Source organism: Phoxinus phoxinus (genome assembly GCF_949152265.1).
Source record: "Phoxinus phoxinus genome assembly, chromosome: 16".
Classification (NCBI taxonomy): Eukaryota; Metazoa; Chordata; class Actinopteri; order Cypriniformes; family Leuciscidae; genus Phoxinus; species Phoxinus phoxinus.
In genome coordinates, this window is record NC_136891.1 from 30,154,215 (window position 1) to 30,178,894 (window position 24,680).

General features: G+C 37.2%; 2 protein-coding genes across 8 annotated transcripts; one reads left to right on the top strand and one right to left on the bottom strand.

Moving 5' to 3' along the window:
* The first annotated feature begins 360 nt into the window (after positions 1 to 360).
* On the top strand, positions 361 to 13,448 carry nrbp1 (nuclear receptor binding protein 1). 4 transcript variants are annotated; one of them, XM_079584404.1, is made up of 19 exons: positions 469 to 741; positions 912 to 1,189; positions 2,331 to 2,655; positions 2,850 to 2,972; positions 4,181 to 4,282; positions 4,390 to 4,479; positions 5,016 to 5,056; positions 5,275 to 5,369; positions 5,456 to 5,539; positions 5,645 to 5,703; positions 5,794 to 5,892; positions 6,692 to 6,824; positions 6,931 to 7,018; positions 7,150 to 7,200; positions 7,310 to 7,445; positions 7,647 to 7,700; positions 7,788 to 7,851; positions 9,199 to 9,254; positions 11,898 to 13,448. In XM_079584404.1, exons 3-19 carry the CDS (start codon positions 2,416 to 2,418, stop codon positions 11,991 to 11,993), a joined length of 1,611 nt encoding a protein of 536 aa, XP_079440530.1. In that variant the 5' UTR covers positions 469 to 741; positions 912 to 1,189; positions 2,331 to 2,415; the 3' UTR covers positions 11,994 to 13,448. The 4 variants fall into 4 exon arrangements, with proteins under 4 accessions (XP_079440529.1, XP_079440532.1, XP_079440530.1 ...); XM_079584405.1 differs by having other exon boundaries at positions 541 to 792; XM_079584403.1 differs by having other exon boundaries at positions 361 to 1,189.
* Positions 13,449 to 13,534: 86 nt separating this feature from the next.
* On the bottom strand, positions 13,535 to 23,601 carry LOC306983748 (macoilin). 4 transcript variants are annotated; one of them, XM_079584400.1, is made up of 11 exons: positions 23,305 to 23,601; positions 21,825 to 21,966; positions 21,497 to 21,623; positions 21,033 to 21,156; positions 20,759 to 20,928; positions 19,534 to 19,963; positions 19,256 to 19,414; positions 18,414 to 18,584; positions 18,071 to 18,197; positions 16,132 to 16,306; positions 13,535 to 14,868 (listed from the first exon to the last, which is right to left on the bottom strand). In XM_079584400.1, exons 1-11 carry the CDS (start codon positions 23,379 to 23,381, stop codon positions 14,681 to 14,683), a joined length of 1,890 nt encoding a protein of 629 aa, XP_079440526.1. In that variant the 5' UTR covers positions 23,382 to 23,601; the 3' UTR covers positions 13,535 to 14,680. The 4 variants fall into 4 exon arrangements, with proteins under 4 accessions (XP_079440526.1, XP_079440528.1, XP_079440525.1 ...); XM_079584402.1 differs by having other exon boundaries at positions 13,776 to 14,868; positions 21,497 to 21,535; positions 23,305 to 23,552; XM_079584399.1 differs by having other exon boundaries at positions 13,776 to 14,868; positions 18,059 to 18,197; positions 23,305 to 23,509.
* Positions 23,602 to 24,680: the final 1,079 nt, after the last annotated feature.

Below are 24,680 nucleotides of genomic sequence, written 5' to 3' on the forward strand. Positions count from 1 at the left end.
AAAAGTTAACTTCCAATACACTTCCAAATTGTATATATTCAGACATAATACATTTCTATTAATAAATAACCCTCGACCCCAACCGAGGATAAGTATTGGAGAATGGAATAAATAAATATTGTGACATACAGTACAGAAAGTTAAACAAAAATCTATTTAGAGGTATATTCTCTGTGGATTCGTAGCAGAATTCCATGTGAGGTAAGTGTAAGCAAGGCAAATATATACTTCATTATATATGATATCATATATAAATGCATCATACTAATGTCTGTATGTTTTTTTCTCCCCATAGGTCACTGAGGGTTAAATCGTGAGCAGTGAAGGTGGCAGAATCATGCAAGTGTTGCTCACTGCAGAGATGCATCTCCAACTCTGTGGATCTAATGGGTGGAGGGATATTTGAGTTATGGGAAGGGTTAGGGTGTATTTGGACCTTCTAGCTCCACCCATTACGCCCAAAATGACACCCAGAGAGGGGGAGCTGGACTTCACACTCCACCCATGGCTCTCGAATCATGTCATCCAGTAGATGCCGCTGTGTGAAATTGGTCCTGATTCATGCAGTAATAAGAAACGGCGTACCACAAAACTCGGAGCTGTCGTTATTTACGTGTAGCTTTTTCAGCGATATCGCTGTCTAATTCATCTGAGTCCGTTCTTGTCGGAATATTTAAGTGTTTCTGGGTGAAACGAATCGTTCCGTGAAGACGTGGTTGAAGAACTCGAATATCCTAGAGTGTAACTTAGCATCCGGGGCTATCTGACAAAACGCATCAAACCAGACAGACAGTAATATTTGTATTTTTTTGTTTGAGCTCATTTTACAGGCCGGACAGTTTTGATCTTTTGATTGGTTTATTTAACATTGAACATATCACCCAAGGAAATCTATCTGAAATCTTTTTCAGATATTATATTCGCGAAGGCTCCGGAGGCCGCGGAGCTGCGCTGCTAGCTTCTCTCTCACTTTGCTAAGGGGAAATTGAACCGTCATTTCATATCTTGATATTTCTGTGGAACTCTAACTCTACAAACGAGAGCTGAACTCCTACTTGGATCCATATCATTTAAGAATTTATCGTTTTTTTCTTATTGTCTGAGGATTTTCCTCCTCCTTGTCCTCAGCTACCGACGTTTAGCTCCTTCCGGCGAGCTGGCGGCGCCGCTCATCCCAGGATAAATTAAAGTAAGATATGTTTATATGGTGGGGAGCAGTATGCTGTATTTGTTACGTCTGTTTCTTATCGATGATGTGGGACAGTCTATTTTGAATGCTTGAAAATAAACTGTGTACTGGTTTGAATTGAGGACAGGACTAAAGAGAGGGTAATAATGTAAACATCACTAAAGCGTGCATCTGCTCACACCTCAGCAGATGCTACAGTCTTGTCTAGGTTTTTATTTTATTTCTAGGTCGAATTTGCCTCACTGTTCGTAGTGTTTCAGCTTAAACTGACTTGGTGACATAAAGTTGTCACTTAAAAGCTGGTAATTTAAGTTCCTGCTGCTATTAGTTTTTTTGTGTGATACTAACTTTAGAGTTATTATTTTGAGGGTTCCTCTTGAGATTTGGGCTCATTCAAAATTCATAATTTTGAATTTGCTATAGTCAAAGAGAGAGAGAGAGAGAGAGTACAATATACATGGGACACCAAATGACAACCTGAAAAGTGTTTATTTTCTATTTCCATATTTTTAAGTTCATGGAAAATCAACCACATATTAAAAAGTAATGACAAATTATAGTGAATAAATATTTTAACAGATAGTTTACTTTATATCTGCAGTCTATCCTAATTATTTTCAACTTCAAAGGTCATGTCACAATTGGTCAAAAGTTGTGAGAAGAACCATGAAAGAAAATAACTTTTAACTGATTTAAATTTCGAAACTAATGATATCTCTTCTATTGAATATTGTTAAAGAAAAAGTATTATTTAATATTGATAGCACTTTACAATAAGGTTTCATTTGTTAACATTAGTTAATAACTACATTAAATTACATCAATTTACAATACTTCATGTTAATCTCAATATTTATGAATATAAAATATTGGTTAATATTAGTAAACACACTGTGAACTAACATGAAGATGGATATTTTTCTTATATTGTTTTTTTTAACTAACATTAACAAAGGTTAAATAAATGCTACAAAAATATACTGTGAATTGTTAGTTCATGTTAGTTAATGCATTAACTAACGTTAACAAATGAGACCTTATTGTAACAAGCTACCTTAATAATATTTGTCTGTAATGCATATCTATACTGTTTATGATTCGAGTTTATGCTCTTTGTCATGAATGATTCCTGATTTTACAGCTCTCTGCCTCCTGCCCTCGAGGTGTGAGTCAGCCAGACTTGTTTTCCTGTGGCGGTTCAGGACAGGGCTGTCAGTTATCAGTCAATGATGTCAGAAGAAGGAAAGCAGAGCGCCACACCTGCCCCTGCGTCCAATATGGACATGAAGTCTGAGTCCACAGCCTCGCCACCTACCGGCCAGGTTGTTTCATCTGTGTCTCCCCCAGTGTCCACAGTAACCCAGCCTGCACCACCTGCAACTGAGGATGAGGAAGAGGAGAGCGAAGATGAATCTGAGATTCTGGAGGAAAGCCCCTGTGGACGCTGGCAGAAACGGAGAGAGGAGGTATAATCCTTCAAAAGTCTTTCAAAAGTTATTTACTAATAATATTCCTATCTGCTAAATGATGATAACCTTAATTTTAGGGTATTTTGTCTTAAAATCATTTTAATTTGAGAGGATTTTATCATTTATTTGCAGAATCTTGGAAACCTGATGAGTTTTTACTTTTAAATAAAAAATCCCCTCCACCCCCACAGGTGAACCAGCGCAACGTCCCAGGGATCGACAATGCTTACCTTGCCATGGACACCGAGGAGGGTGTGGAGGTCGTGTGGAATGAGGTCATGTTTTCTGAGCGCAAGAACTTCAAACTACAAGAGGTAAAACTTGTGTAGTTGTCAAGTCTACTGATTTCTGTCTGAAATAAGTGTCTGAAATTTCAGTGAGAAAATTTTCAGTTAAGAAAAGTGACAGTAAGACATTTCTAGATTTCAATTTTTTTAAGGAATGCTCTGCTTTTGAGTTTTTTTTATACATCAAAGAATCCTGAAATAAAATGATCACGGTTTCCACAAAAATATTAAGCAGCACATCTGTTTTTTTAAACTGATAACAATAAGAAAAGTTTCTTGAGCAGCAAATCATCATATTAGAATGATTTCTGAAGGATCATGTGACGCTGAAGACTGGAGTAATGATGCTGAAAATTCAGCTTTGCCATCACAGGAATAAAGGACATTTTAAAATATATATTTTTAATTGTAATATTTAACATTATTAGTGTTTTAACTGTATTTTTGGTCAACTATGCAGCCTTTGTGAGCATGAGACTTCTTTCTAAAACATTTGATATGAATGAACTGATGGTTTGCTGTTAGTTACACAAAACACTTCAAACATCCAGCTGAACTTTCATTTAAACTTCTGAAGTAAGCATAATATGTCAAGTTCGCTGTTGATTATTATCTCTGTTCTTGGCCACAGGTTCAATATCTGGATGTAAGCCCCTTACACAGTGGTCTGACCTGTTTGCTGCCAAGCTATTATTGAAAAATAAACGTTCACAAAAACGTTCTAAGCGTTCTCTGTGGTTATGCAACTCTTATTTCTTGAATGTTGGAATAATAAAAAGGTCTGCTGTTTTTTTAATATAGCATACTTTACTCTTTCAATGCCTTTGAGCACTTTTAATCAAACTTGTTGATTCATTAATGCTTGGCATAGAGTCGTGGACAGCCATCTGTTTGGCCCATCCACATACTGCGCTCCGCTCTGCTTGGCAGACGCTCATTGTGGAATTCATAAAGTAATTTTAGAGGTTGCGTTTTGACAGGCTTTGCCATCTACATTGCCGATTGCCTTTCCCATAAACACATGTGACTAGTGCAGTGAGTCCAGCCATAAAAAGCAATGAAACTTTCTTTTTTTTGTTCCCCATCCTGATCTTTTACGTGATTTATTGTTGTATAATAAAGTAAGAGTTCAGTATTATATTATAGTATCCTGTTCCTCTAGAATTCAGGATGTTGTGTTACATACAGGAAGGTTTCCTGGTAAATTAATCTACTTTTCTTTTTTTATTTCTCAGGAAAAAGTGAAAGCAGTGTTTGATAACCTCATCCAGCTGGAACATCTGAATATAGTGAAGTTTCACAAGTACTGGGCTGATGTGAAGGAGAACAGAGCCAGGGTAAGAAATGTAACAACAGCACACACACACACAAAAAAAAAAGAAGTCGTCATTTTTGGATTTAATTTTTTTTAATCATTAGATTTTTTTTTTGTTACCCCCTTCAGGTTATTTTCATCACAGAGTACATGTCTTCTGGGAGCCTGAAGCAGTTTCTAAAGAAGACCAAGAAGAATCATAAGACCATGAATGAAAAGGTATGATTGCTGCTATGTTTCTATTCAGACAAATTGACAAAAGAGCTGTGAGACATAATGTACTGCAGACTAAATGCATCTTTTGTCTTCAATTTCTAGCTTGAATGTTAGTCATTGTTGACTTTGCCTACAGGTGTGACCCATAACAGATTTGTTTAAAACTTTAGAGAGAGCGTACTAGAACAAATTTTAGCTTTTTGGTATGAGAATAATACTATTAAATACCAGGACAATACTTAATCACCAAAGTCATCATAAAAACAAAATGCATTATTTTCTTCATTTTAACATGGAGTGGGTCATCATACCAGTTATCTTCATTTGTTTTACACTTTTAAGTAATGTTTACATTCATGTCTCTGTTTATTCTCTGTTTTTCCAGTAAACGGATAGATATATTAGTAATACTATTAGTCATGTTTTGGTTTCATTGAGTGTAGTATTAGTTGGGATTAATGAAATATTCTGACATAGTATAATTTCAGCTGCGGACTTGTTTTCCCGGATACTCTTAACTTTTTGTGGGACTTTTTTAGGCATGGAAACGCTGGTGTACTCAGATATTATCTGCCTTAAGGTTTGTGAACCTCTCTTTTTTTCTTTCTCTCTATTCAAATACTGTTTTTTACCAATAATGTAGAGATATTTTTTTTAAATGTTGGACAAAATTCCTCTCTAGCACCTGAAATGTTGTCTGTGACTTGCATAGCTGAGCATTTCTTCTTGTTTTGGTGTTCCATTATGTCTTGTGGAGAGCTCCTGTTACACTCACGTTTCTCACCATTCTTCCTTTAGCTATCTGCATTCATGTGAACCTCCCATTATCCACGGGAACCTGACCTGTGACACCATTTTCATACAGCACAATGGACTCATCAAAATTGGATCAGGTGGGCTAAAGCACAGAAAAAGTATGTATAAAAGTATGTTAAAGATTGTATTATTTTTGCTGACGTTTCTGTTTTTCTTTTTGTAGTGGCCCCAGACACCATTAATAACCATGTAAAAACATGTCGGGAGGAGCAGAAGAGTTTGCACTTCTTTGCTCCAGAGTATGGAGGTAAAACTAGGTTTTAAACTTCATTCAAACTCATTCTAGTCATATCAGTGCACTTGTTATGTAAAAATGACAGTACAATTTGTCCTCTTCCTTCATCCACTTCAGCTGTTGCCAGTGTCACTACGGCTGTGGACATCTATTCCTTTGGAATGTGCGCCTTAGAGGTGAGTGCTGTTTGTTTTGAGCTGCAGATTATTCATCAGTGTATCGGATTGACCAGATCAGAGATTCAGGTTTTTCTCCCACTGTTGTAGATGGCTGTGCTGGAAATCCAAAGTAATGGAGAGTCCTCATATGTGTCACAAGAAGCCATTAATAGTGCCATCCAGTCTCTGGAGGACCCACTGCAGAGAGTGAGTATAGATTGAGTCTACCATTCAAAAAGTGTCAGTAATATATATATATATATATATATATATATATATATATATATATATATATATATATATATATATATATATATATATATATATATATATATATATACACATAAAAGACCAGCATTCTTTTTAAATAAAAATCTTGTCACATTATAAATGTATCTTTTTGCATCTATTTAATGCATCCCTGCTGAATAAAATCATTCATTCCCCCCAAAAAATCTTACTGACCCCAAAGTTTTGAATAGTTGTGTAAGTTGTACTGTTGTTTTCTGTTCTTTAGTTACATTTGTGTAATTGGATAAATATTCCAGATGTGTGTGAAATCTGAGCATGCGAATCTCCAGTAGGCTTTTCAGTTTGCAAGTAAAATAAATAATGAATTCAGTCTGTTTGGATTGTTTCCTTCACACTAGTATATGATGCTTTGCAAATCGGCATGTATCCGACTGAATTGAAAGAAATCTCGATCATGAGTATAGCTGACACATGATGAATTATACTTATAGTAACACTAGAACACAGTACATGACATGAAATGGTTAGAATTTCCACAAAAACAAACAAACATTAAAATAACCCACACAAACTTTTTTTTAATAGTCAGATGTATTGGTTAATTATTTTCTTTTTTATCACTGTAAGAATTAATGGGTAGCTTTTGGTAACCGTTAATTGTTCCCCCCATCGGTGAGTGGAGCCTTTTTTTTCAATAATGTAATCTTATACCAATCATTGTGAAGTCTCATGTTTCCCTGTGTGTTTGTTTTAGGAGTTTATTCAGAAGTGTCTGGAGGTGGACCCCAGTAAGAGGCCCACAGCCAGAGAGCTGCTTTTCCATCAAGCTCTGTTTGAAGTGCCTCTTTTGAAACTACTGGCTGCGCACTGTATCGTCAGTCACCAGCGTGAGTCATGAGCTAATCTCATTACCATTCAGACATTTCATCTCACCTTCATGAATAAGATTCACTGATGCTAAACACATTGAAACCATTTGCTTTTGCTTACTAGACTTGATCGCAGAAAATGCTTTAGAGGAAATTACCAAGAACATGGACCCCAACCAGGTCATTATGGAAAGGAAAGAAGTCCAACTAAAGTGAGCCTCTTTCTTTGATTCATTGGTTTTACTTTGAAGTAGCTTGTTTGGGATGAGGACGAACCTTAGGATCAAATAAGCTGTCATGCCACCTTAAACGGCTTCTGTAATCCTGTCTCTTTTCCCTTCAGACTCTCACAGTTTCCTGCCTTGGAGCTTGACAAGTTCCTTGAGGATGTGAGGTGAGAAAAATAGAATTTCCCAATTTTTTAGGGGGAATAAGAAATTAGATGGGCCCAGCACAAGCAAACAAGCACAAACGTAATGATGTTCGCTGCTCTTGCGATGTAGGAATGGGATCTATCCACTGACTGCCTTCGGCATCCCCTGCCCACAGCAGCCTCAGCAAGAGACGGTCAAGTCCCCCATCGTGCCACCCTCTGTCAAATCGCCTACGCCTGAGCCTGCAGAGCTGGAGACCAGGAAGGTGAGAAATGGATTGATTTAAGGATATGTTGACCAAGTATCAATGATTAAGAAAAAATCTTTTTTTTCACCCAAGTCTCTCTGTGTGGCATATTACTACTTTCCACTCAAACAAGTCTAGATGTGTGGTTGCAGTCAGTCAACAGGATTAGCAGTATTTTAGCGTCGTATGTTAGTGTTAAAGATAATCTGTCTCTTTAAGGTCGTACAGATGCAGTGCAACATCGAGCCTGTGGAGGAAGGAGCGAAACATCATGTAAGCCCTTTATCCGTGTTTATTGCTGGAGTTATGCAAGTTAGATGTTTATTCTGTGTCCATAACTCCTCACTGCTCTTTTTCTAGCTGACCTTACTGCTAAAACTGGAAGATAAGCTCAACCGACACTTGAGTTGTGATTTGGCGCCAAGTGAGTACTTTATCAGGCCCCAAACACACTATACACAAGTATGTGAATGCTTGCAGCTACACGGCTGGATTTAACATGCCATTGTGTTCTGAATGTGTCAGAATGCAGCACAAGTATGTGATGCATTCTCAGCTGCAAGAGACACTATAATGGGCATCAGCACTGTCGGTTTCGTCTTTCAAGTCAGCTTGCTCAGAATCAAGAAGCTTTGCTGAGTTAGCTAAGCTGTCAACATGTTTATAGCTAGCTTCCTGAATTCACATGCGGTTTAACCCAACAGTGATGTTTGGTACCGCCACAATAAGGCGGTAAAACTTTTGCGCATAACTTTGAAACCGTTAGTCTGATCGAGATGAAACCACTGTAGGAAATTTGGAAACAGGTCGCTGACAATATGATATTGCCAAAATATTGATAGTAAGTGCCAAAAAATGTAAACAAAGTTATACATCAGTAATTTTTTATGCTATTATAGATATAAATGTCTGTAACTTTCTTCAGCACCATGCCCTGAAAGTAATCAAAATGTTTTAGGATAGCGCCACCATGTGGTCAAAAGTTATAATGAAATTTCCAAAAATGCTAATACATTTGGAATAAATTAGCCTATTGCAATGAAACTGGTCTTAATAGATCTCTTGGGTCACGCCAAGAACATAGATACCAAGTTTGCCATATTTGTACGAACTCCTCCTAGACCGTTTGTCCATTTTTCACCAAAATCGAATCGTATCATCCGTGCGTGCGATAGATGAATCCGTTTTTGTATACCGCAGCGACAAAGTTGAGGCATGATGCCAAAATGACTGAGGCTGTATCTCTGCAATTCCTTGACATATTGACACCAAACTTTGTATGTGTCATTGTCACCTCACTCTGACCACATCATTTTCGTAATTGCGTCACCTATTGGTCGAAAGTGATAAACCATTAAATCATATTATTAGTGACTGTATATATATAATTATTCAGCCATTTTGCCTAAAATCATATTAAAATGTCTTTAATTGCTCCTTGCTGCAGTTGGTCTGACACTCCCAGCCAAGTTGGCATGTCTTATCGCCGTCTTTGCGCTTGGTCCCGACAATATCTGCTTGCAGCTATATTTTACAATGGAACTGTTTAGTTGCATTCAAATTTGTGTTCTTGCATAGTGTGTTTCTGGTCTTATTTTATTTTTTTATTTTTTTGTGCATTATGAAATAATTGTCACAAAAACAAGAGTTCTGCAGATATGCGGAAATGGATCAGATTGAATCATAATTGAGACCAAAAAAAGTGTAGAAAAGTGCCTTTTCTGTTGACTTATTGCTGAAACTCAAGAATGGTGTTCTCTGTGTGTGTTAGATGAGAATGTACAGGAGTTGGCCGTGGAACTGGTCCAGCTTGGCTTCATTAGTGAGGTAAGAACTTTCCCTCAAGATGTTATGTTCACTCCCGTCCTAAAGTTTGGCCTCCCTAACTTGCATTATGAAGTAACATGATCAAAAGTGACAGTAAAGACATTTGTTTGTAACAAAAGATTTCTATTTAAAATAAATGCTGTTCTAAACTTTTTCTATTCATCAAAGAATCCTTTGATTCCACAAACTTTTGTTTTTAACATTGATGATAATAATAAGAAATGTTTATTGAGCAGCAAATCAGCATATTAATATAATTTCTGATGGATCATGTGACACTGAAGACTGGAGTAAATACAGCTTTTCCATCACAGGAATAAACATTTAAATATATTCAAACAGAAAAGTTATTTTAAATTGTAATAAAATTGCATATTTATTTTTATACCGTTTTTTGTTCAAAACAATGCTGCTTAGGTGAGCATAAGAGTACAAAAAAAAAACTCCAAACTTTTGAATGGTAGTGTACTTTAATATGTGCTGAATGATCAGATGTCCTTCTGACATCTGTATTTCGTTTAGATGAGATCATGTGTTGATCATTCTTAAGGCAGAATGTTAGCACTGTCATTTTTTCAAACTACTTATGTAATTCATAATTTTTTTGCCCAAGATGACGACATTGCACTTTTTGTATGGGCACTTGTCAAAATCACTTCTCTTAGACTGAATCTGAATATAGTTGAGCCACAGGACAATGAAGTGTGAGAAATGATGTCAATCAAAAAACTTTCACGCGATGTTTCTCAGTTTCATTGTTGGTATGGTTACTGTGTTTATTCAGTGTGAGATCACTCAATGTTCTGGCCGCTTTTAAAACATTTGTCACCAGGTTCAAATTTACAAGATATTTTTTCCCCCAAAGCTAGTGCCAACATTCAGAAATAAAATGTTTCCAATCAATAATTCAGTTGCTTGAGGAAATGTTTTAATCAGCCGTGGCTGATTCCTGGAAGCGTGATGTAGGAGAAAAGACAAACGCTGTGAGCTAACCAGAAAAACAGCACACAAGTAGAGTCCATGGTTTAGCTGTACCCAAAAAACAGACATGAGAGGTTTCCCTGTTAATGCACAAATAAGAGCCAGATCTCTCCCAGAGAATACCGCAATAGGGCTTGGCATTATAGCGCTAGTGAAAATTAGCATACAGCAGCTTAACCATCTGTACTATCATGGCTTTTTGTTAGGTAGTTCTATTAAAACTGTTCGCTGCTGCTGTTCACAGCCAGTTTTCTTCATGAATTTTCCCTCTGCAGTCTCAGGGTAATTTACACAACACTGTAAAAACTAAAAACGGAAAACTTTTTGTGCTTTTTGGCCATTCATTTACATGACAACGGTGTTTTGGGGGCCTGAAAACTGATTTCAAAGTGCAAGTTTTTGAAAACAACACCGTTATCGTCTCTGTGTAAACTACAAAATGCGAATTTGTGAAAACTGATGTCATGTGCAATTGCGCATGCATATTATGTGTTCAGTCTATAGGTGCGTAGTGTTTCTTTACAAAGTGACATCGCCAGCTACTGGCCTGGCAGCAGAAAACAGCGGTTTTAGTGGTTTTCTGGGATCCGTGTGAATGGGGATCGTTTTACATCGTTGTCATCTGTACGTGAAAAACCTTTTCCGTTTTAGTACATCGCTGTCGTGTCGTGTAAACGTACACTCAATGAGCAGTCATTGCTCTTTCTTGACTATAAAGGGATTTTCTCAGTCCATCTCAACGATATTGTCATCTGCCACTCATGCAAGGGATGTTGCTGTACCATCTGTGTAACTCCAGCAGATGTTCTTCATTCATCAGTCTCTGCCTTTAATACAACACCTGACACTGGACAATAGATAATTTAGCTTTTTATATCTACTTTTTGTTCTTTTATAGCAGGGATTACCAGGGTAAATTTGCACCCTGTTGACTTGAATGGGGTCTAATTTTAAACCTGCTTTTATTTCCTTGATGTGTCATACAAGTGCCCAGCCATGTTGAGTGATTCCTTAAGAGTGAACACGAGTGAATCTGACTGCAGGAGATGTGAAAGATATGAATAAAAATGATGTTATATCAGCCAGCGCACATACCTGTATTTACTTCCTATTTTCGGTCGAAGTCCGAAGTAACTAAACCTATGCGCGTGAACTCGACAATCGACTACTTTGGACTTCGACCGAAAACAGGAACTAAATACAGGTATGTGCGCTGGCTGATATAACATCATTTTTATTCATATCTTTCACATCTACTGCAGTCAGATTCACTCGTGTTCACTCTGAAGGAATCACTCAACATGGCTGGGCACTTGTAATGACACATCAAGGATGATAAGAGAAATAAAAGCAGGTTTAAAATTAGACCCCATTCAAGTCAATAGGGTGCAAATTTTAAAAAGAGGATAACACTGTGTAGGCAACACCGATTTTTGTCGTTGTTCTCTGTATTGACAGCACTCCAAATTTACTAAAAATTGAGCTCAATGTTAAAATTGACCGGAGTTCTCCTTTAAGAATGGAAAACAACTACAAAACTAACTCTTTTTTTTTAGTTTATTTTATTGTATTTTACTATTGCTTTTTTATTTGATTTGATTTATTAATTATCTGCTGTTCCAACTTTTGTTGAATAAATTTTTTTGGTCCTTCTCTCTCAAGGGGGATCAGCCGCGTCTCACTACCGTGCTGGAGGAGGCCTTCACTAAATTCTACAGCCGTAACGGCTCTCTCAATCCTGTGACCGTTTCCTCATAGCGGAGGGTCGAATCTGCCAGCTCCTCCACCATCCTTTACCTTCATGCACGGGACGGGACTCTAGCGCTTCATCACTCAGAGGATTGTATGCTAGCTTTGTGGGGAGGGATCAGAAGTCCTCGAACTGAGCCTCAAAAACGCCCCCCCCGCGCTCTGTGCTTCACACCACTTCAGGTGTTGGCTGATGGTTCCCGTCTACATCTATTCTGTCAGTGTAGCAGTCTGCTTCTCTGTTTTAAAAGAAGAAAAAAATGACTCGGTTATTATTTAAATCAGTATTACGAGCTGTATTTTGGAACTTTTTTGCTTACAGTATGTGTGGGATCGGTTACTTCTGGTTTGCACTTTAGCAAATCCCTTTTGTTGTCTTTTTAGGCACATCACATGCATATTCCATGGTCTTTTATTCACCCTTTCAATCATTCATTTATTCTTTTTTATTGTAAGGGGAATGTGTTATTTTGAAATAACCAAATAACACTCTTTATTGTTGTACATTTTAAGGCACACATTAACTTTGGTCTGCAATGCAAGATCTACGACGACTGTGAAAGGAAAGGGGTTCTCGATGCATTGAAAAAAGTAAACATTATTTATCTATATGCATATGGTCCATCTTGAAGCGTGTTTCACTTTCATCATTGTGGAGGCTGTTTTTTTTTCCCCTTTATTACCTGTGAATGTATGCTGTAAGTTTTCATTTGAATGGTTTCTAAGCAAAGGGCACTTGATTTGACTTGTCTTTTCTCCCTGTATGTGACACAGTTATGAGTTTCATTATGAAGATATTATCTACAGTGCACCAGACGTGTTCAAATGTGCCTTCAACAGACACAATCAATCCATGTTCAGAAGACCCATAGACTGACAAACATTATATTATTCCTTTTTTTTGTCATTGTGCAGATCCTTTAGTGTTGTTTCTTTCTTAACTGGTCTGTATGCAAATATACTGTATTTTTGCCATATTTGCACTGTTAACACTCCTGAGGTTTTGTTTGGCAGCATCATTTCAGTCCAAACAAGTAGTTCGCACTGATTCATTTTATGTTGATGGCAATAAATTTCATATTCACCTCTATGGTACATCAACATCTGTCTGTTACAAATAGCCCATTTGAGATTATGCATGAAATACAGTTTAACAACTGAAAAAATTCTAGTTGGATTCTTCTTTCTTTTCAGTTATAAAATTGGTCTAAATCGCTTCAGATATTGGATAGTGGAGTGGAAATGATGCCTGAAAAGCACACCACATCAATGCTTTTGTTTTGTTAATGCAGACCAGCTATGACAAATTATTTAAAAATATTAATGGATGATTTGTTCTGTAATTTTGAAAGAAACGGGCTCACGCGAAACATTCAGAAACTCATTACTGCTTTTACTCTGTTAACCTCTATCTTTTCAAAGTTGCACCATTTCTTGATATAAAGATGAGATACGGGGTACTTCCATTCTTTGTCTGTCGTATTTTGTGTCATTTGGAAATATTAGGATTTTATGTCATCTCCCAAGTACAATATAAAAAGAACAGTTCACCCAAAAATGTCATTTATTCATCCTCATGTCATTTGAACCCTAAATTTCTCCTGCAGAATACAATACATCCATGCAATAAAAGTCAATGGGGTCCAAAGCAACTCAAACCCATTGACTTTCATTACGTTCCATAGAAGAAATAAATTCACACAGGATTGGAACAACCTCGAAAGTAAATGACAGAATTTTCATTTTGAAACCGCTTCCGTCAGAAAATCTTATGGAGAAGAATACAAGATTATCATTTAAAATGACTTTATTACTTCTCCCAGAATTATTGGAAGAAAACAGCCCTTGCACAAATGCACAATTAGACATCAAAATATTTTTCTTTTTTTTTCTTTTGTCCAAAACAATCATTTTACATAAATTGGCATGCAGACCAACAAGTAGAATTACAAAATAAAACCATTATCTCATTTTGGTTTAGGAAAAAGAAAAGAAAAAAGAAGTATGTCAAGCCAGAAAAATAAACTTCTCATAAAAAACATCCCATTGATACATTAAAAAAGGCAACGATTCCAGAAACATGAAAACCTACAAACTTTTTTTGTGTGTGTGTGTGTGTGTGTGTGTTGAGTGTTGGTCACTTCTGTATAATGTGTGTAATGTAAAAAGAATACAAAACAGTACAAAGCACTCGAATATTCACATACTGACTTACATTTGATATTGGCTTGTTATATAAATTGAATTCACATAAATAATGAGGCACAGAATGACCAAGTGAGGCATTGGCCTGTTATTGTCATGGCTGAAGAAGAGCCTCTTCGTTTTACACTCAACACAGGATATCCTGTCCTCATGATGAACCGCGCTCCTCATCAAGTCCACACAATTTTTTCATACTGATATCTTGCTGTCCATGCAGCTCGCAGCGGTTGGCTCAGCATTCGATTGGTCATCCGCTGGTCAACAATGTATTTACAGTCAACTTTGATTTCATCTGGAATCAATCTTGGCTCAAAGCAAGGTCAACTATAACCAGCCTCAGCGTCTCTGCTGAAATCAGTAAACACAGCCGTAGACTCACTAGAGGCTGTTGGCATTGTCAAAAGGCAAAGTTTGAAGCAAAGATGCCCCCGTGTTTGGAATGTCGAGTCAAAACAATCCTTAAAAAGCCATCCGATTTGTCCTCGCCCGTCTTATTTCTTAAGACACTGGTACATGAGTGCTCTGGGATTCAGCATGTAGCGCTCAGAGTTGAAGAACTTGAGATACTGAGGCATTGAGGACCTCGGGGTCATGTACGACATACCTGGAGCCACGGCCATCGCCTCAGCGAGCTTCTGCTTCATTTCTTTAACCTCGTGGTCTTGCTTCAAAATTTTAACTGTAGGGAAAGACATTAAAACAGATATTAATATTGTGGCCGATACCAACGAGTCAATAATCATTTTATATCCATTTATTGATTTATATTATACTAAAATTCTATACAGTTTTGTCTGTAACAGAAACATTTGTTAACATGAACTAATAATGAACAATATTTCTATAGCATTTATTAATCTGAGTTCATTTCTAAATGTAATGTTTAGGGGCCAAGCATCCGCCCATAGAACCGTATGGTTAAAAGTTGTGAAATTTGGCACACTGATAAAGGACAGTCAATAGCAAACTTGGAATCTCTAACTCAATCTCTCTAGCGCCACCAACTGTTCAAATTTTCACTTATGTTTATATTAATAACTTTTGAACCGTAAGGGCTAGAAACAATATCTGATCCCTTGACATCAAGCCGTAATTTCCCAAAAAACATAATTTTTTCAAACTCCTAGATGGTTTGTCTGATTTTCACCAAAATCAAATCGGATTATTTTCAGACCATGCTGGTAAAAAGTTATCAAAAGATTTTGATTAACCCAATCGTTCTCAAATAACGCACAAACGAATATGACGAAGAGAATTGGATGCAAGGCTGTATCTCCGCAACGCTTTAGCGCATTCAGACCAAACTTGGTACATGTCATCACAAGTATGATCTGGGGCGACATGCCGCATTTCCGCACAGCACCACCTACTGGTCCGGAGATATTACAAATATTTGTTGCTTATAACTTCTGAACGGTTTGCCCAAAAATCATTGGTCTCATTAGATTCGGTCCTACATGCCGAGTTGCATATCGGCCATTTTAGACATCGGTTATTTAGAATTTTACAGTAAAATCCTGTATTTTATGAACGCATTAGCGTATCATTACGAAACTTGGTATGGGTCATCGGCGGCCATGCCCTGAAGGAACATTGGCCTGTAAAATGTAAATGCGATTCGCTCATAGCATTTTTTTTAACTTAACAGGTAAGGTATTTATTGAACAGATAAAAGTAGCTCAAGTTTGACCCTATTGTGAAGGGTCAAATTCATCCAAATACAACCCAAACATTTTCCGAAAAATGCATGCAGTGTTTGTTTTTTAACCTCTAGATGGCCAAAAGTTACATAGCATACCTTTAAATATCCAAGGTTGACTGATTAAGATGTTTAGAAGATAAAAACTGCCATTATGGCAGTGATATATCATGTATTTTTAGAAATAACAGTTGCAATGTGAGTCTTAGATGGATAACTTGTATAATTTGAAATGAGATGAACCTTGTGCTATCTCGAGCTGTCTGCGTGCGTCTCCCAGCGCAGAGAAGAGGTCTAGTTTGAGACGGGTTTCTGCACTCAGGTTGTACTCTAGATGATGAGCCTTGTCTTGCAAGGAGGACAGAGCTGAGAGCAAAGCGTCCGCCTCCTGCTCGCTGCATCTGTTCCTCTGGAGGGTCTGGGGAGAAGCATGAGGATATTGCACGGATGAGACGGGAACAGAACAGTACAGTATGAAAAAATGGTGATATGAAAGATTTGAGCAATTTTCAATAATTCAGATGAACAATTGAATCTCATTTGTCTAGTATCAAATGAACTTCCAGTGGAAAAGGCTGAAGTGTGTAATTGTTTTCTGATTTTAAAATAGTACTTTCAACTTTCAGACTATGCACTGAATTTGCTGAAGTACATTCTTTATGTATGGACCCAGACGATGAACGTGATTTCAAGTACAACATGTTCCTGGTTCAACATTGTTGATCCTGGAACAACATTCCAATCAGCCAATCAGATCGAGGGACAAGTTATGCCAAGTTTAGGCTTACAACTAGGAGCTTTTACATCAGTGTTTTTCACCTATCATTTTCCTCTGAGTTTAGAGATAAGTTATAGGTAGGGTTATGGTTTAAGGGTAGGGATAGGGTTAGGGTTACATTTTCGGACAGGAATGATGTTCCAGTATCAACAAAATAAGTCCGCCGTGCCATAAAAATTAAAGTCCCGCACAACAACCAGAGCCGCAGGACGTCTTACGTCACTCTATAAAGTTCCAACTGGCGGTGCGAATGCAAGCAGGAAAATGGCCCAAGGGGAACATTTGGTTCTCAGGGAACTGTCCTGGTGGCTAGTTCCAATATCTATAACTACCCTGTACGAAAGCCCTTAATGTTGATCCAGGAACACGTCTTACTTGGCAAAATCACAGTGACTGCAGACATTCTACTAACATACTTGCTACGTTCTGTAGAATGTTGTCTGCCAATTCGAAGCTTCAGCTCCAGTGTTATTATCAAGGGATAGTTTCCACTTAAGAATCTCTGTGAATGCAGTATATGTTAATCAGGCAAATTTCTCCTGCTGGACATAAATACTGGACATTTGTGCATTCAACTCATTTGATGCTCTGCTTTTGTATAGTATGCAGGGAAATATGCAGAAGCAGGGAATTATTAAAAATGATTTTTGTCATTCCTTTGGTTGCCACTAGAGGTAAATAATTACACACTTCACTTTCACACGTTTGTCTTCAGCTTAAGACGAGGATATAGTGTTGTAGATGATACATTTTTTGGATGGTCAGCTGTTTAAAAAAAAAGTTTACAAATTTTAAAATCAAATTATTATTATAGCATTAATTAGTTTATTACATAATTACAGAAAATATTGTGCATTTTTTTGTACGTGCATACATTCAAATGTTGCATACAGATATTCAGTTTAATAAATGCCTGTTAGTCTTGGAGACTTGCATTACTCTTTCAATTCCCACACAAATTTTTTTGGGAAATGCTTTCCAAATAAAGAGAAAAACATTAAAAAGATTGAATTAAATTTATAATACAAAAATTCTCAGGATGCACAATAGTTTCTGAAAGACGTGGTTTCTGTTTTGGCATGGTTTGTATAACAGATGGCACTAACAGCATTTAAACTGGGCAAGGAACAAGAAATAATGACAACAACAACAACAACAAACCAAAGCAACCCTGCTGAAAAAGTCCAGCACACCAGCATAAATCCCATGGTGGATTTTTCAGCAGGGAAAAACACAGAATCAGCATTCCAAACCATAAAAAAAAAAAAAAAATGATCCACGGACTGAACACCACAGAAAGCAAGCTACCGGATCCACATAACATGAAGAACACAAAAATATGATTACATCACAACTATTCAATGCAGAATGTAACTGAACAGATCTACGAACCGCGTCCTTTACCTCCACTTCATTCTCTAGAGCTATCATTCGATTTTCTTTCTCCTGATATTCCAGCTGTAGTTGTTTGTACTCTGAGTCTAGATCTTTAGCTTTTTTCCTCAACATTTGAGTTTCACTGTGTTCTTGCCTACAGTGGATGGAAAAAATATAACAATTTACAGGTTTATTTCGCCATTGCTATTTTGAATTGAGGGTTCTTCAGCCAATTATAACCACAATTGAAAAGCAGGCCATTTAGGCCTATAGTCTCAAAGACACAGATTAAGCATCATTCAACATCACACAAACATGATTCATATGCATATTAATGCTTCTTGCACTCTTGCATTATAAATACAATTACCTGTGTGATGCGCTCCGGAGTAACATTGTTGCTTCATCAAATTTTTGGGCTCTGACTTCTGCAGTTTGTTTTTCTACTCCAACTCGACCCTCTGTTTCCATTCTGATTTTCTTTTCCAGCAAGGAACAGTTTTGTTTGTCCTTCTGTCTGGATTTTGTGAGACACTGAATCCTGCACAGCAGCGTACCAAAGAATTGAAAGGAACAGCGTTAGATTTGGTCAAGTTACACATACTCTTAAAATATAAAAAAGCATGAGCTTTCATAGTTATCTTTTTGGGCACATCATTCATTTTTTATGTATATACTACTGTTCAAGTGATTATTATTATTATTTTTTAAGAAGTCTCATGCTCAGCAAGGCTGCTTTCAGTTGAACCAAAAATACAGTAAAACAGTAATATTGTGAAATATTTTTACAATTTAAAATAATAGTATTTTATTTGAATATATATATATATATATGGGGGGGGGGGGGCATTACTGGGACAAATATTTGGTGATGGAAATGGCGGAAAGGTATAAATGAATAATTTTCACATAATAAACAATGAAATGCGTAATTTAGTCTTTGTTTAGATTACCATAGTTTTAAAAAGGAGTTTTATAATGAATTTTCATAGTTTGTTTAAAAGTCTGAGACAAGAGTAACACAATCTATACATTAAAGTCATGGCAAAAAAAAAAAAACATTTCAAATTTGAATGTTATATAATATAAAAAAAGAAACCGCATTTGTTTGATGTATAAACACAAATCAAGCAGTCGATCTTCAATCAGTGTGACCGAACATCACCCAGAGCACTAGTGCCACGGCCAACAGGACGAGATCAGAGGACTCACTTGTTCTGCAGCAGTTCATTTGCATGTCTGAGCAGAGAGACTTCAGGGCGCAGACTGTGTTCACTGTTGGTGAGATTACAAATGTGACTGCGCAGCTCCTGCTCGCTCTGTCTGCTCGCCTGCAGCTCTCCCTTCAGCTTCCTCATCTCTTGTTCCAGCCTGGGGAACGGACAGATGGAGATCACTGTGTAAATGTACTCAAAACCCATTAACCATCTGCAAGCCAATGCATTTTGAGCTGAATCAGCACATAGAGAAATGAAATAACACAAACATACTTCAACATCTGGTCAGCATGTGGGTTTGGAGGACTTGGTGAGATGTTCGACGAGCCCCTTTCGCCTGAGTCCCCTAGCGAGTTGATGGCTTTGGGGGCTTTCTGCCTTTTCTCCCCTTTGCTGTTAGGGATATTCACTGAACCTCGATGCACTTTAGGCAGGGCGCTCTTGGAGGGTCTTTGAGCTTTGCTGCTCTGGTCCTCCTGAGGTAGGTTTTCAGTCGTTTCTAACATGGATGTAGACTCCATGTGAAGTTCACCTCCACGATGCTTGGGCCCTGGAGTTTGTGGATTTGTGTCTCTTTCGGGTCTCGCAGGAAGTCTGTGGATTTGGAGGCAGTCTTCCATGTTTTGTTTGTCCTCTGAGGTGACGGCATCAGATGGACACTGGTATTGCGTCGGCCTGGATTTGGCCACCTTATATTTGGGATCTGTACAAAGACGTGTCACAATGTTAATGAAATTATTTTTGATTACTAAATTGAATTGCAAACTATGTCATCATTCAAATAGATTTTCTGAGCAATATTAAAGTATTTTGAATTTGATATTATGTGTAAAGTTACTGTTTGAGCATGAAAAATGTCTGCAAAGGTCTTACAAAGCAGAAAGTCCACTCCAAAGGGAGTTAAGGCACATCCACACCAAGAACGATAACTATAACCATAACTATATTAGCGTCCACACCAGCGGAGGATATAATTCTGTTTATTTTAAGCATGTGCTGCAGTTTTGTCATCGCCACTTTAAATGCTTGAGCTCTGAAAGAATGGATTTTGATTGGCTTTGATTTTTTTGTTGTTGAAATGAATCATTTTAAAAGAGATTTCAGTGATATTGTTTCTCTGTGCCATTGTCATTATAGTTGTGGTGTGGAGTGTACTCCTTGGTGTGAACGGGCCTGTTATAAAGGGCCGTGACTTCTCCAAAACACAATCAAAGTGTTCACAAAGTGTTCACAATCAAAAACCAATCACAACGCACTGGCCCAGCTGACCAATCAGAGCAAATTACGATGTAAAATATGGGAAAAAAAATGTTTTTTGAACATTTAAGCATGAAAACATATTCTAGTAGACCCCAAAAACTAAATCTAGACTTTGTAAAAGGGTATAATATAGTGGCTTTTTAAACAATATCAAACTATTGAACATTTTAGAAAGACTTTCTGAACATAGTTTTGGAAATAACTTATAATATGGTACCGTTAAAGAAATTTCACGTACCTTCCAACCATAATTTTGGGTACAGGTGCATATACGGAGGTAGGGACTGTTGCAGGAGATCCATGTGGAGGTCATTGTCACTCTGAACAGATTTCTGAGTGTGCAGCTTAAACATACTGGAGAAGTAGCACGTTGCATCAAATCCCATATACACTAGTGGATAACCAATGCTGGAAGAAATAATTATTGTACAGTATGAAACACAGCTGGTCTAAAGTTGTTCATTTAAAACCCCAAATTACATTTTGCTCTAAAATGGACAATCAGGACCTACCAGTGTGCAGCAAATAGATGGGACAGATTTGCATGAGGGCTTTTCAGATCCCTCAACCGTAGAGAGGCCTCCATATACACTAAGAGTATCCATAATGTCACAGTTGACATACAGATGCCCTTCTCTGCAAGTGAGGAAGTAAGTAAATACATAAATACGTTTATAGACCGTCTGTAATACGTTCAGGTGCATCACTGTAAAACAAATATTTTCATGATTTGTTATCACAAAAAATGTCTTTAGTCAAATCAATTTATGTGGTTCAGATAACACGATATTTTGAATTTCTGTTGATTTAACCAATCCTTGTGTTAACTCAAGTTTTTAATTTCAATAAACTTAATTTTTTTTTAAAAGCAACCAGGTTACTTACTTTTTTAAGTTAAACCAACAATCATTTTTTACAGACTTTATCTGTAAGTGTTCATGAAATAGCAACTTCATTAGAAGCGTTTAAGGCTTACCTGTATGCCACATATAGTTGAGTAAGACATATGTGCTGGCTGCAAAAAACAACCAGTGTAAGGGTACAAAAATTAAACAGAATAAGTCCAGGGTAAATGCTGCACACACAAAAACCACACAGATGGCCTGTAAAAGAAAAGCAGAGGTTAGTTTCTTTATGTCTGTTTTTTATGTCATTTGAAATGCACAAATGCAGCAGAACATAAAATTATACATCATATATTAGATAGGAAATAAAAATGGAGCAAGAATTGTTTTTGTTTTTTTACCATAGACCGGGTTTTGTTATTATTCTAAAAGTAAACAACACAATTGCATGCTGCCTACCAGTCCATGACAGTGGAAGGTGGTGTAGACGGTCCCTAGAAAGAGCCAGCAAGGCCACAGGTACTCCAGTCTGAACTCCAGAACAAAGTCAGCTAACAGTACCAGCATCCAGACAATCATGAACTTCAGAACAGAGTAAGCGCTGAAAACAGGACATAGAATTACAATTTTAGTATTTTCCTCCCCCACAAAGAATCATGATTTAGTAGTGTTATTTGAGTTATTTATCAATAACAGACTATTTTTAATGTGAATTATTTTTATATAAAAATAAAAAAACGTTTTACTAAAGTCAAAACAGAAGAACAGAAGTCAGACCTACGAAAGAAACGCACGTTCTGTTTATACTTTTTTTTTTATTATTATGTTTATTTTTTATTTTTTTACTTCTTATTGACTCAAAAACAAACAAGCCTGTTCTGTATTTCAAAAGAAACATGAGCCACGTTAGATGTTAAGGCCCAGAAAAAGTGAGTTCTTGAAGACGTTACAAATTCATGTTTTGGTCGCACAGTCTATTGTGCTCCATTCCTTTGTTCGGGCTTTCTGCTCTCCACATCCTTTTGTGTTTGGTAACCATGGCAACATTTCATCTTCTGCATCAGCACCTAAACGTCGAATCTACAGTGTTGCCATGGCTATTTAAAGAACAAGAAACCGTTTCAGGAGAAATCTGCGCACGTTCATTTCTCCATGAAGCGTAGCTATAAACACAGGAGGCTATTGTCCAGATGACTAGGCTACACTAGGCTATATAAAGAAGAGACGGGGTCAGTTCAGACTACTCTGTTGTGTGTTAACCTCACTAGGAACAATAGTCTGAAATCAGCAAACCTGATCGAATAAAAAACAACAACACCCAACAGCTTAAGAACACAGCTCTATTAAATGTCAGGCTATATTAATTTATAAATATGCATAATTCACTGCACATTATACAGCTCAGGAAAAAAAAACAATCTCTGAGAAAAAACATATTACATAGACGACATTCCTGCGCGCATATTGTCTAGTAGTCAGAGGCCCTTGTCAGTTTGTCTGTGTTTTCAGACTGTCTGTTTTTCAGACATCGTATTGTCATGAAGAAATAACAAGACTGCGTGGATGACACTGCATCAAACAACATAATAACTAGGCTCATTAATATCAGAGCTTGAAATAAATGAAATAACATAACATTTCTTAATATGCAATGCTAAGGGTAAGTGGCGGATATTTTTTGTTATTTAAATATTTTGCTAGCAGCGTGGCCCGCTGCACTGTTTCCACACGAAATATTATAGATTCGGCCCTGCGTTCATCCATTAAATCACAGCGAGCTTTCGCTCTGAATTAAACCCCGATTTCTTCTCATAACAGCAGATGCCGTTTGTTTGCGTCAATCCGTTGAGCGCGCTATGAATAGCCAAGCGCGAGCCATTCAGGTGAAGACTAATAAGAGCAATAACAAAACAACAAAGCAGCGCGCGCGCTGTCATACCTTTCGGAAATCTTCTCTGTGAGCTTAATCTTTTTCATTTTCCGAAGCCTGCCTATATCCATGTAGCGTTTCTTCATATTATGGCTTCTGGTCCTGCTGGCTATTTAGTCCATTAAACAGGTAATTGTAGTAAGACTGGAGGTCTCATTTACAGTAACCTGAGGAGAAGCGCTTTGTGCGTGAGTGGAGGTGGATGTGCGCACGCTCGAGAACTTCACACAGAACCGAGCGCCACATCTGCGCTGTCTGGAGAACAAGGGGCTCAGAAATGCGTTGCAAATACACTGTGTGACTAACACAGATGCGGTACGAACGCGTAAACATTTAAAGTGACTGAATTCACAAACCAAAATCAACATAGTTCATTTAGCTAATTTTTATTTTTAAAATATATTTTTTAAAAAGGTTGTTATAGAGGCTATATGAAAATCATAATGTTTTAAGTAGGCTACAATTTGAAATAAACAACTACAGATTTATTCGATTCGCTCTGATTGGACTCAGAATATAGATAAATAGATACAGACAGACAGACAGGCAGGCAGATAGACAGGCAGCTACAGACAAAAAGATAGATATAGACAGACAGAAAGTTAGACAGATAGACAGGCAGACATGATGCAGATAGACAGATAGATCGATAGATAGACAAGCAGACAGACAGACAGACAGACAGACAGTAAATGTGTACCTTGAAATGCAATGTAGCCTAAGTCGCTTTGGATAAAAGCGTCTGCCAAATGCATAAATGTAAATAGACAGACAGATAGATAGACACAGACAGACAGGCAGATAGACAGACAGACAGACAGAAAGATAGATACGTAGATAGATAGATCGATAGACAGAAAGAGAGATAGACAGAGACAGACAGACAGATAGATATAGATAGAATAAACAGATTGATATGGTATGGCAGCTGCTCCACACTGGAAAGGAAAGCCCTACAAAGGGTTGTTAAGACAGCTCAGAAAATAATTGGCACACAACTACCAGCAGCTGAGGACATCTAGTACATGCTGTCTGAAGAAGGCAAAGCGCATCATGAACGACCACACTTTTCTCTTTTCTGCCCTCTAGCAAACGGACTAATAGACTATTCTAAACAAGCACCACAAGATTCAGAAAGAGTTTCTCTACATCTCAACTAATGTTTATCACTTATGTTAGTGTTAGGTAGGAATACTGGACACTTCATAATGTCAAAATAACTTTGTCTTATTTTGTCACTGATTATCTTGTTTTATTGCCTATAGCAATTATTTTGTGTATATGTATATTTTTGGTTTGTATAGCAGTGAGATTTGTTGTATTTTGTCTGTCTGTGGAGTACCATTCAAGTATTTTTTTAATACAGAGATTTTTTACACACGATA

Excerpts from the sequence above, each read along its gene's own strand:
- nrbp1 (XM_079584403.1), top strand. The coding sequence starts at position 2,416 with ATGATGTCAGAAGAAGGAAAGCAGAGCGCCACACCTGCCCCTGCGTCC. Across the intron at positions 5,893-6,691 it reads TGGAGGACCCACTGCAGAGA|GAGTTTATTCAGAAGTGTCT; the intron begins GTGAGTATAGAT and ends TGTTTGTTTTAG. Across the intron at positions 9,255-11,897 it reads AGCTTGGCTTCATTAGTGAG|GGGGATCAGCCGCGTCTCAC; the intron begins GTAAGAACTTTC and ends TTCTCTCTCAAG.
- LOC306983748 (XM_079584399.1), bottom strand. The coding sequence starts at position 23,381 with ATGAAGAAACGCTACATGGATATAGGCAGGCTTCGGAAAATGAAAAAG. Across the intron at positions 16,307-18,058 it reads AAGTGGAGGTAAAGGACGCG|ACCCTCCAGAGGAACAGATG; the intron begins GTTCGTAGATCT and ends GCTTCTCCCCAG. Across the intron at positions 14,869-16,131 it reads ACAGCTCGAGATAGCACAAG|TTAAAATTTTGAAGCAAGAC; the intron begins GTTCATCTCATT and ends CTTTCCCTACAG.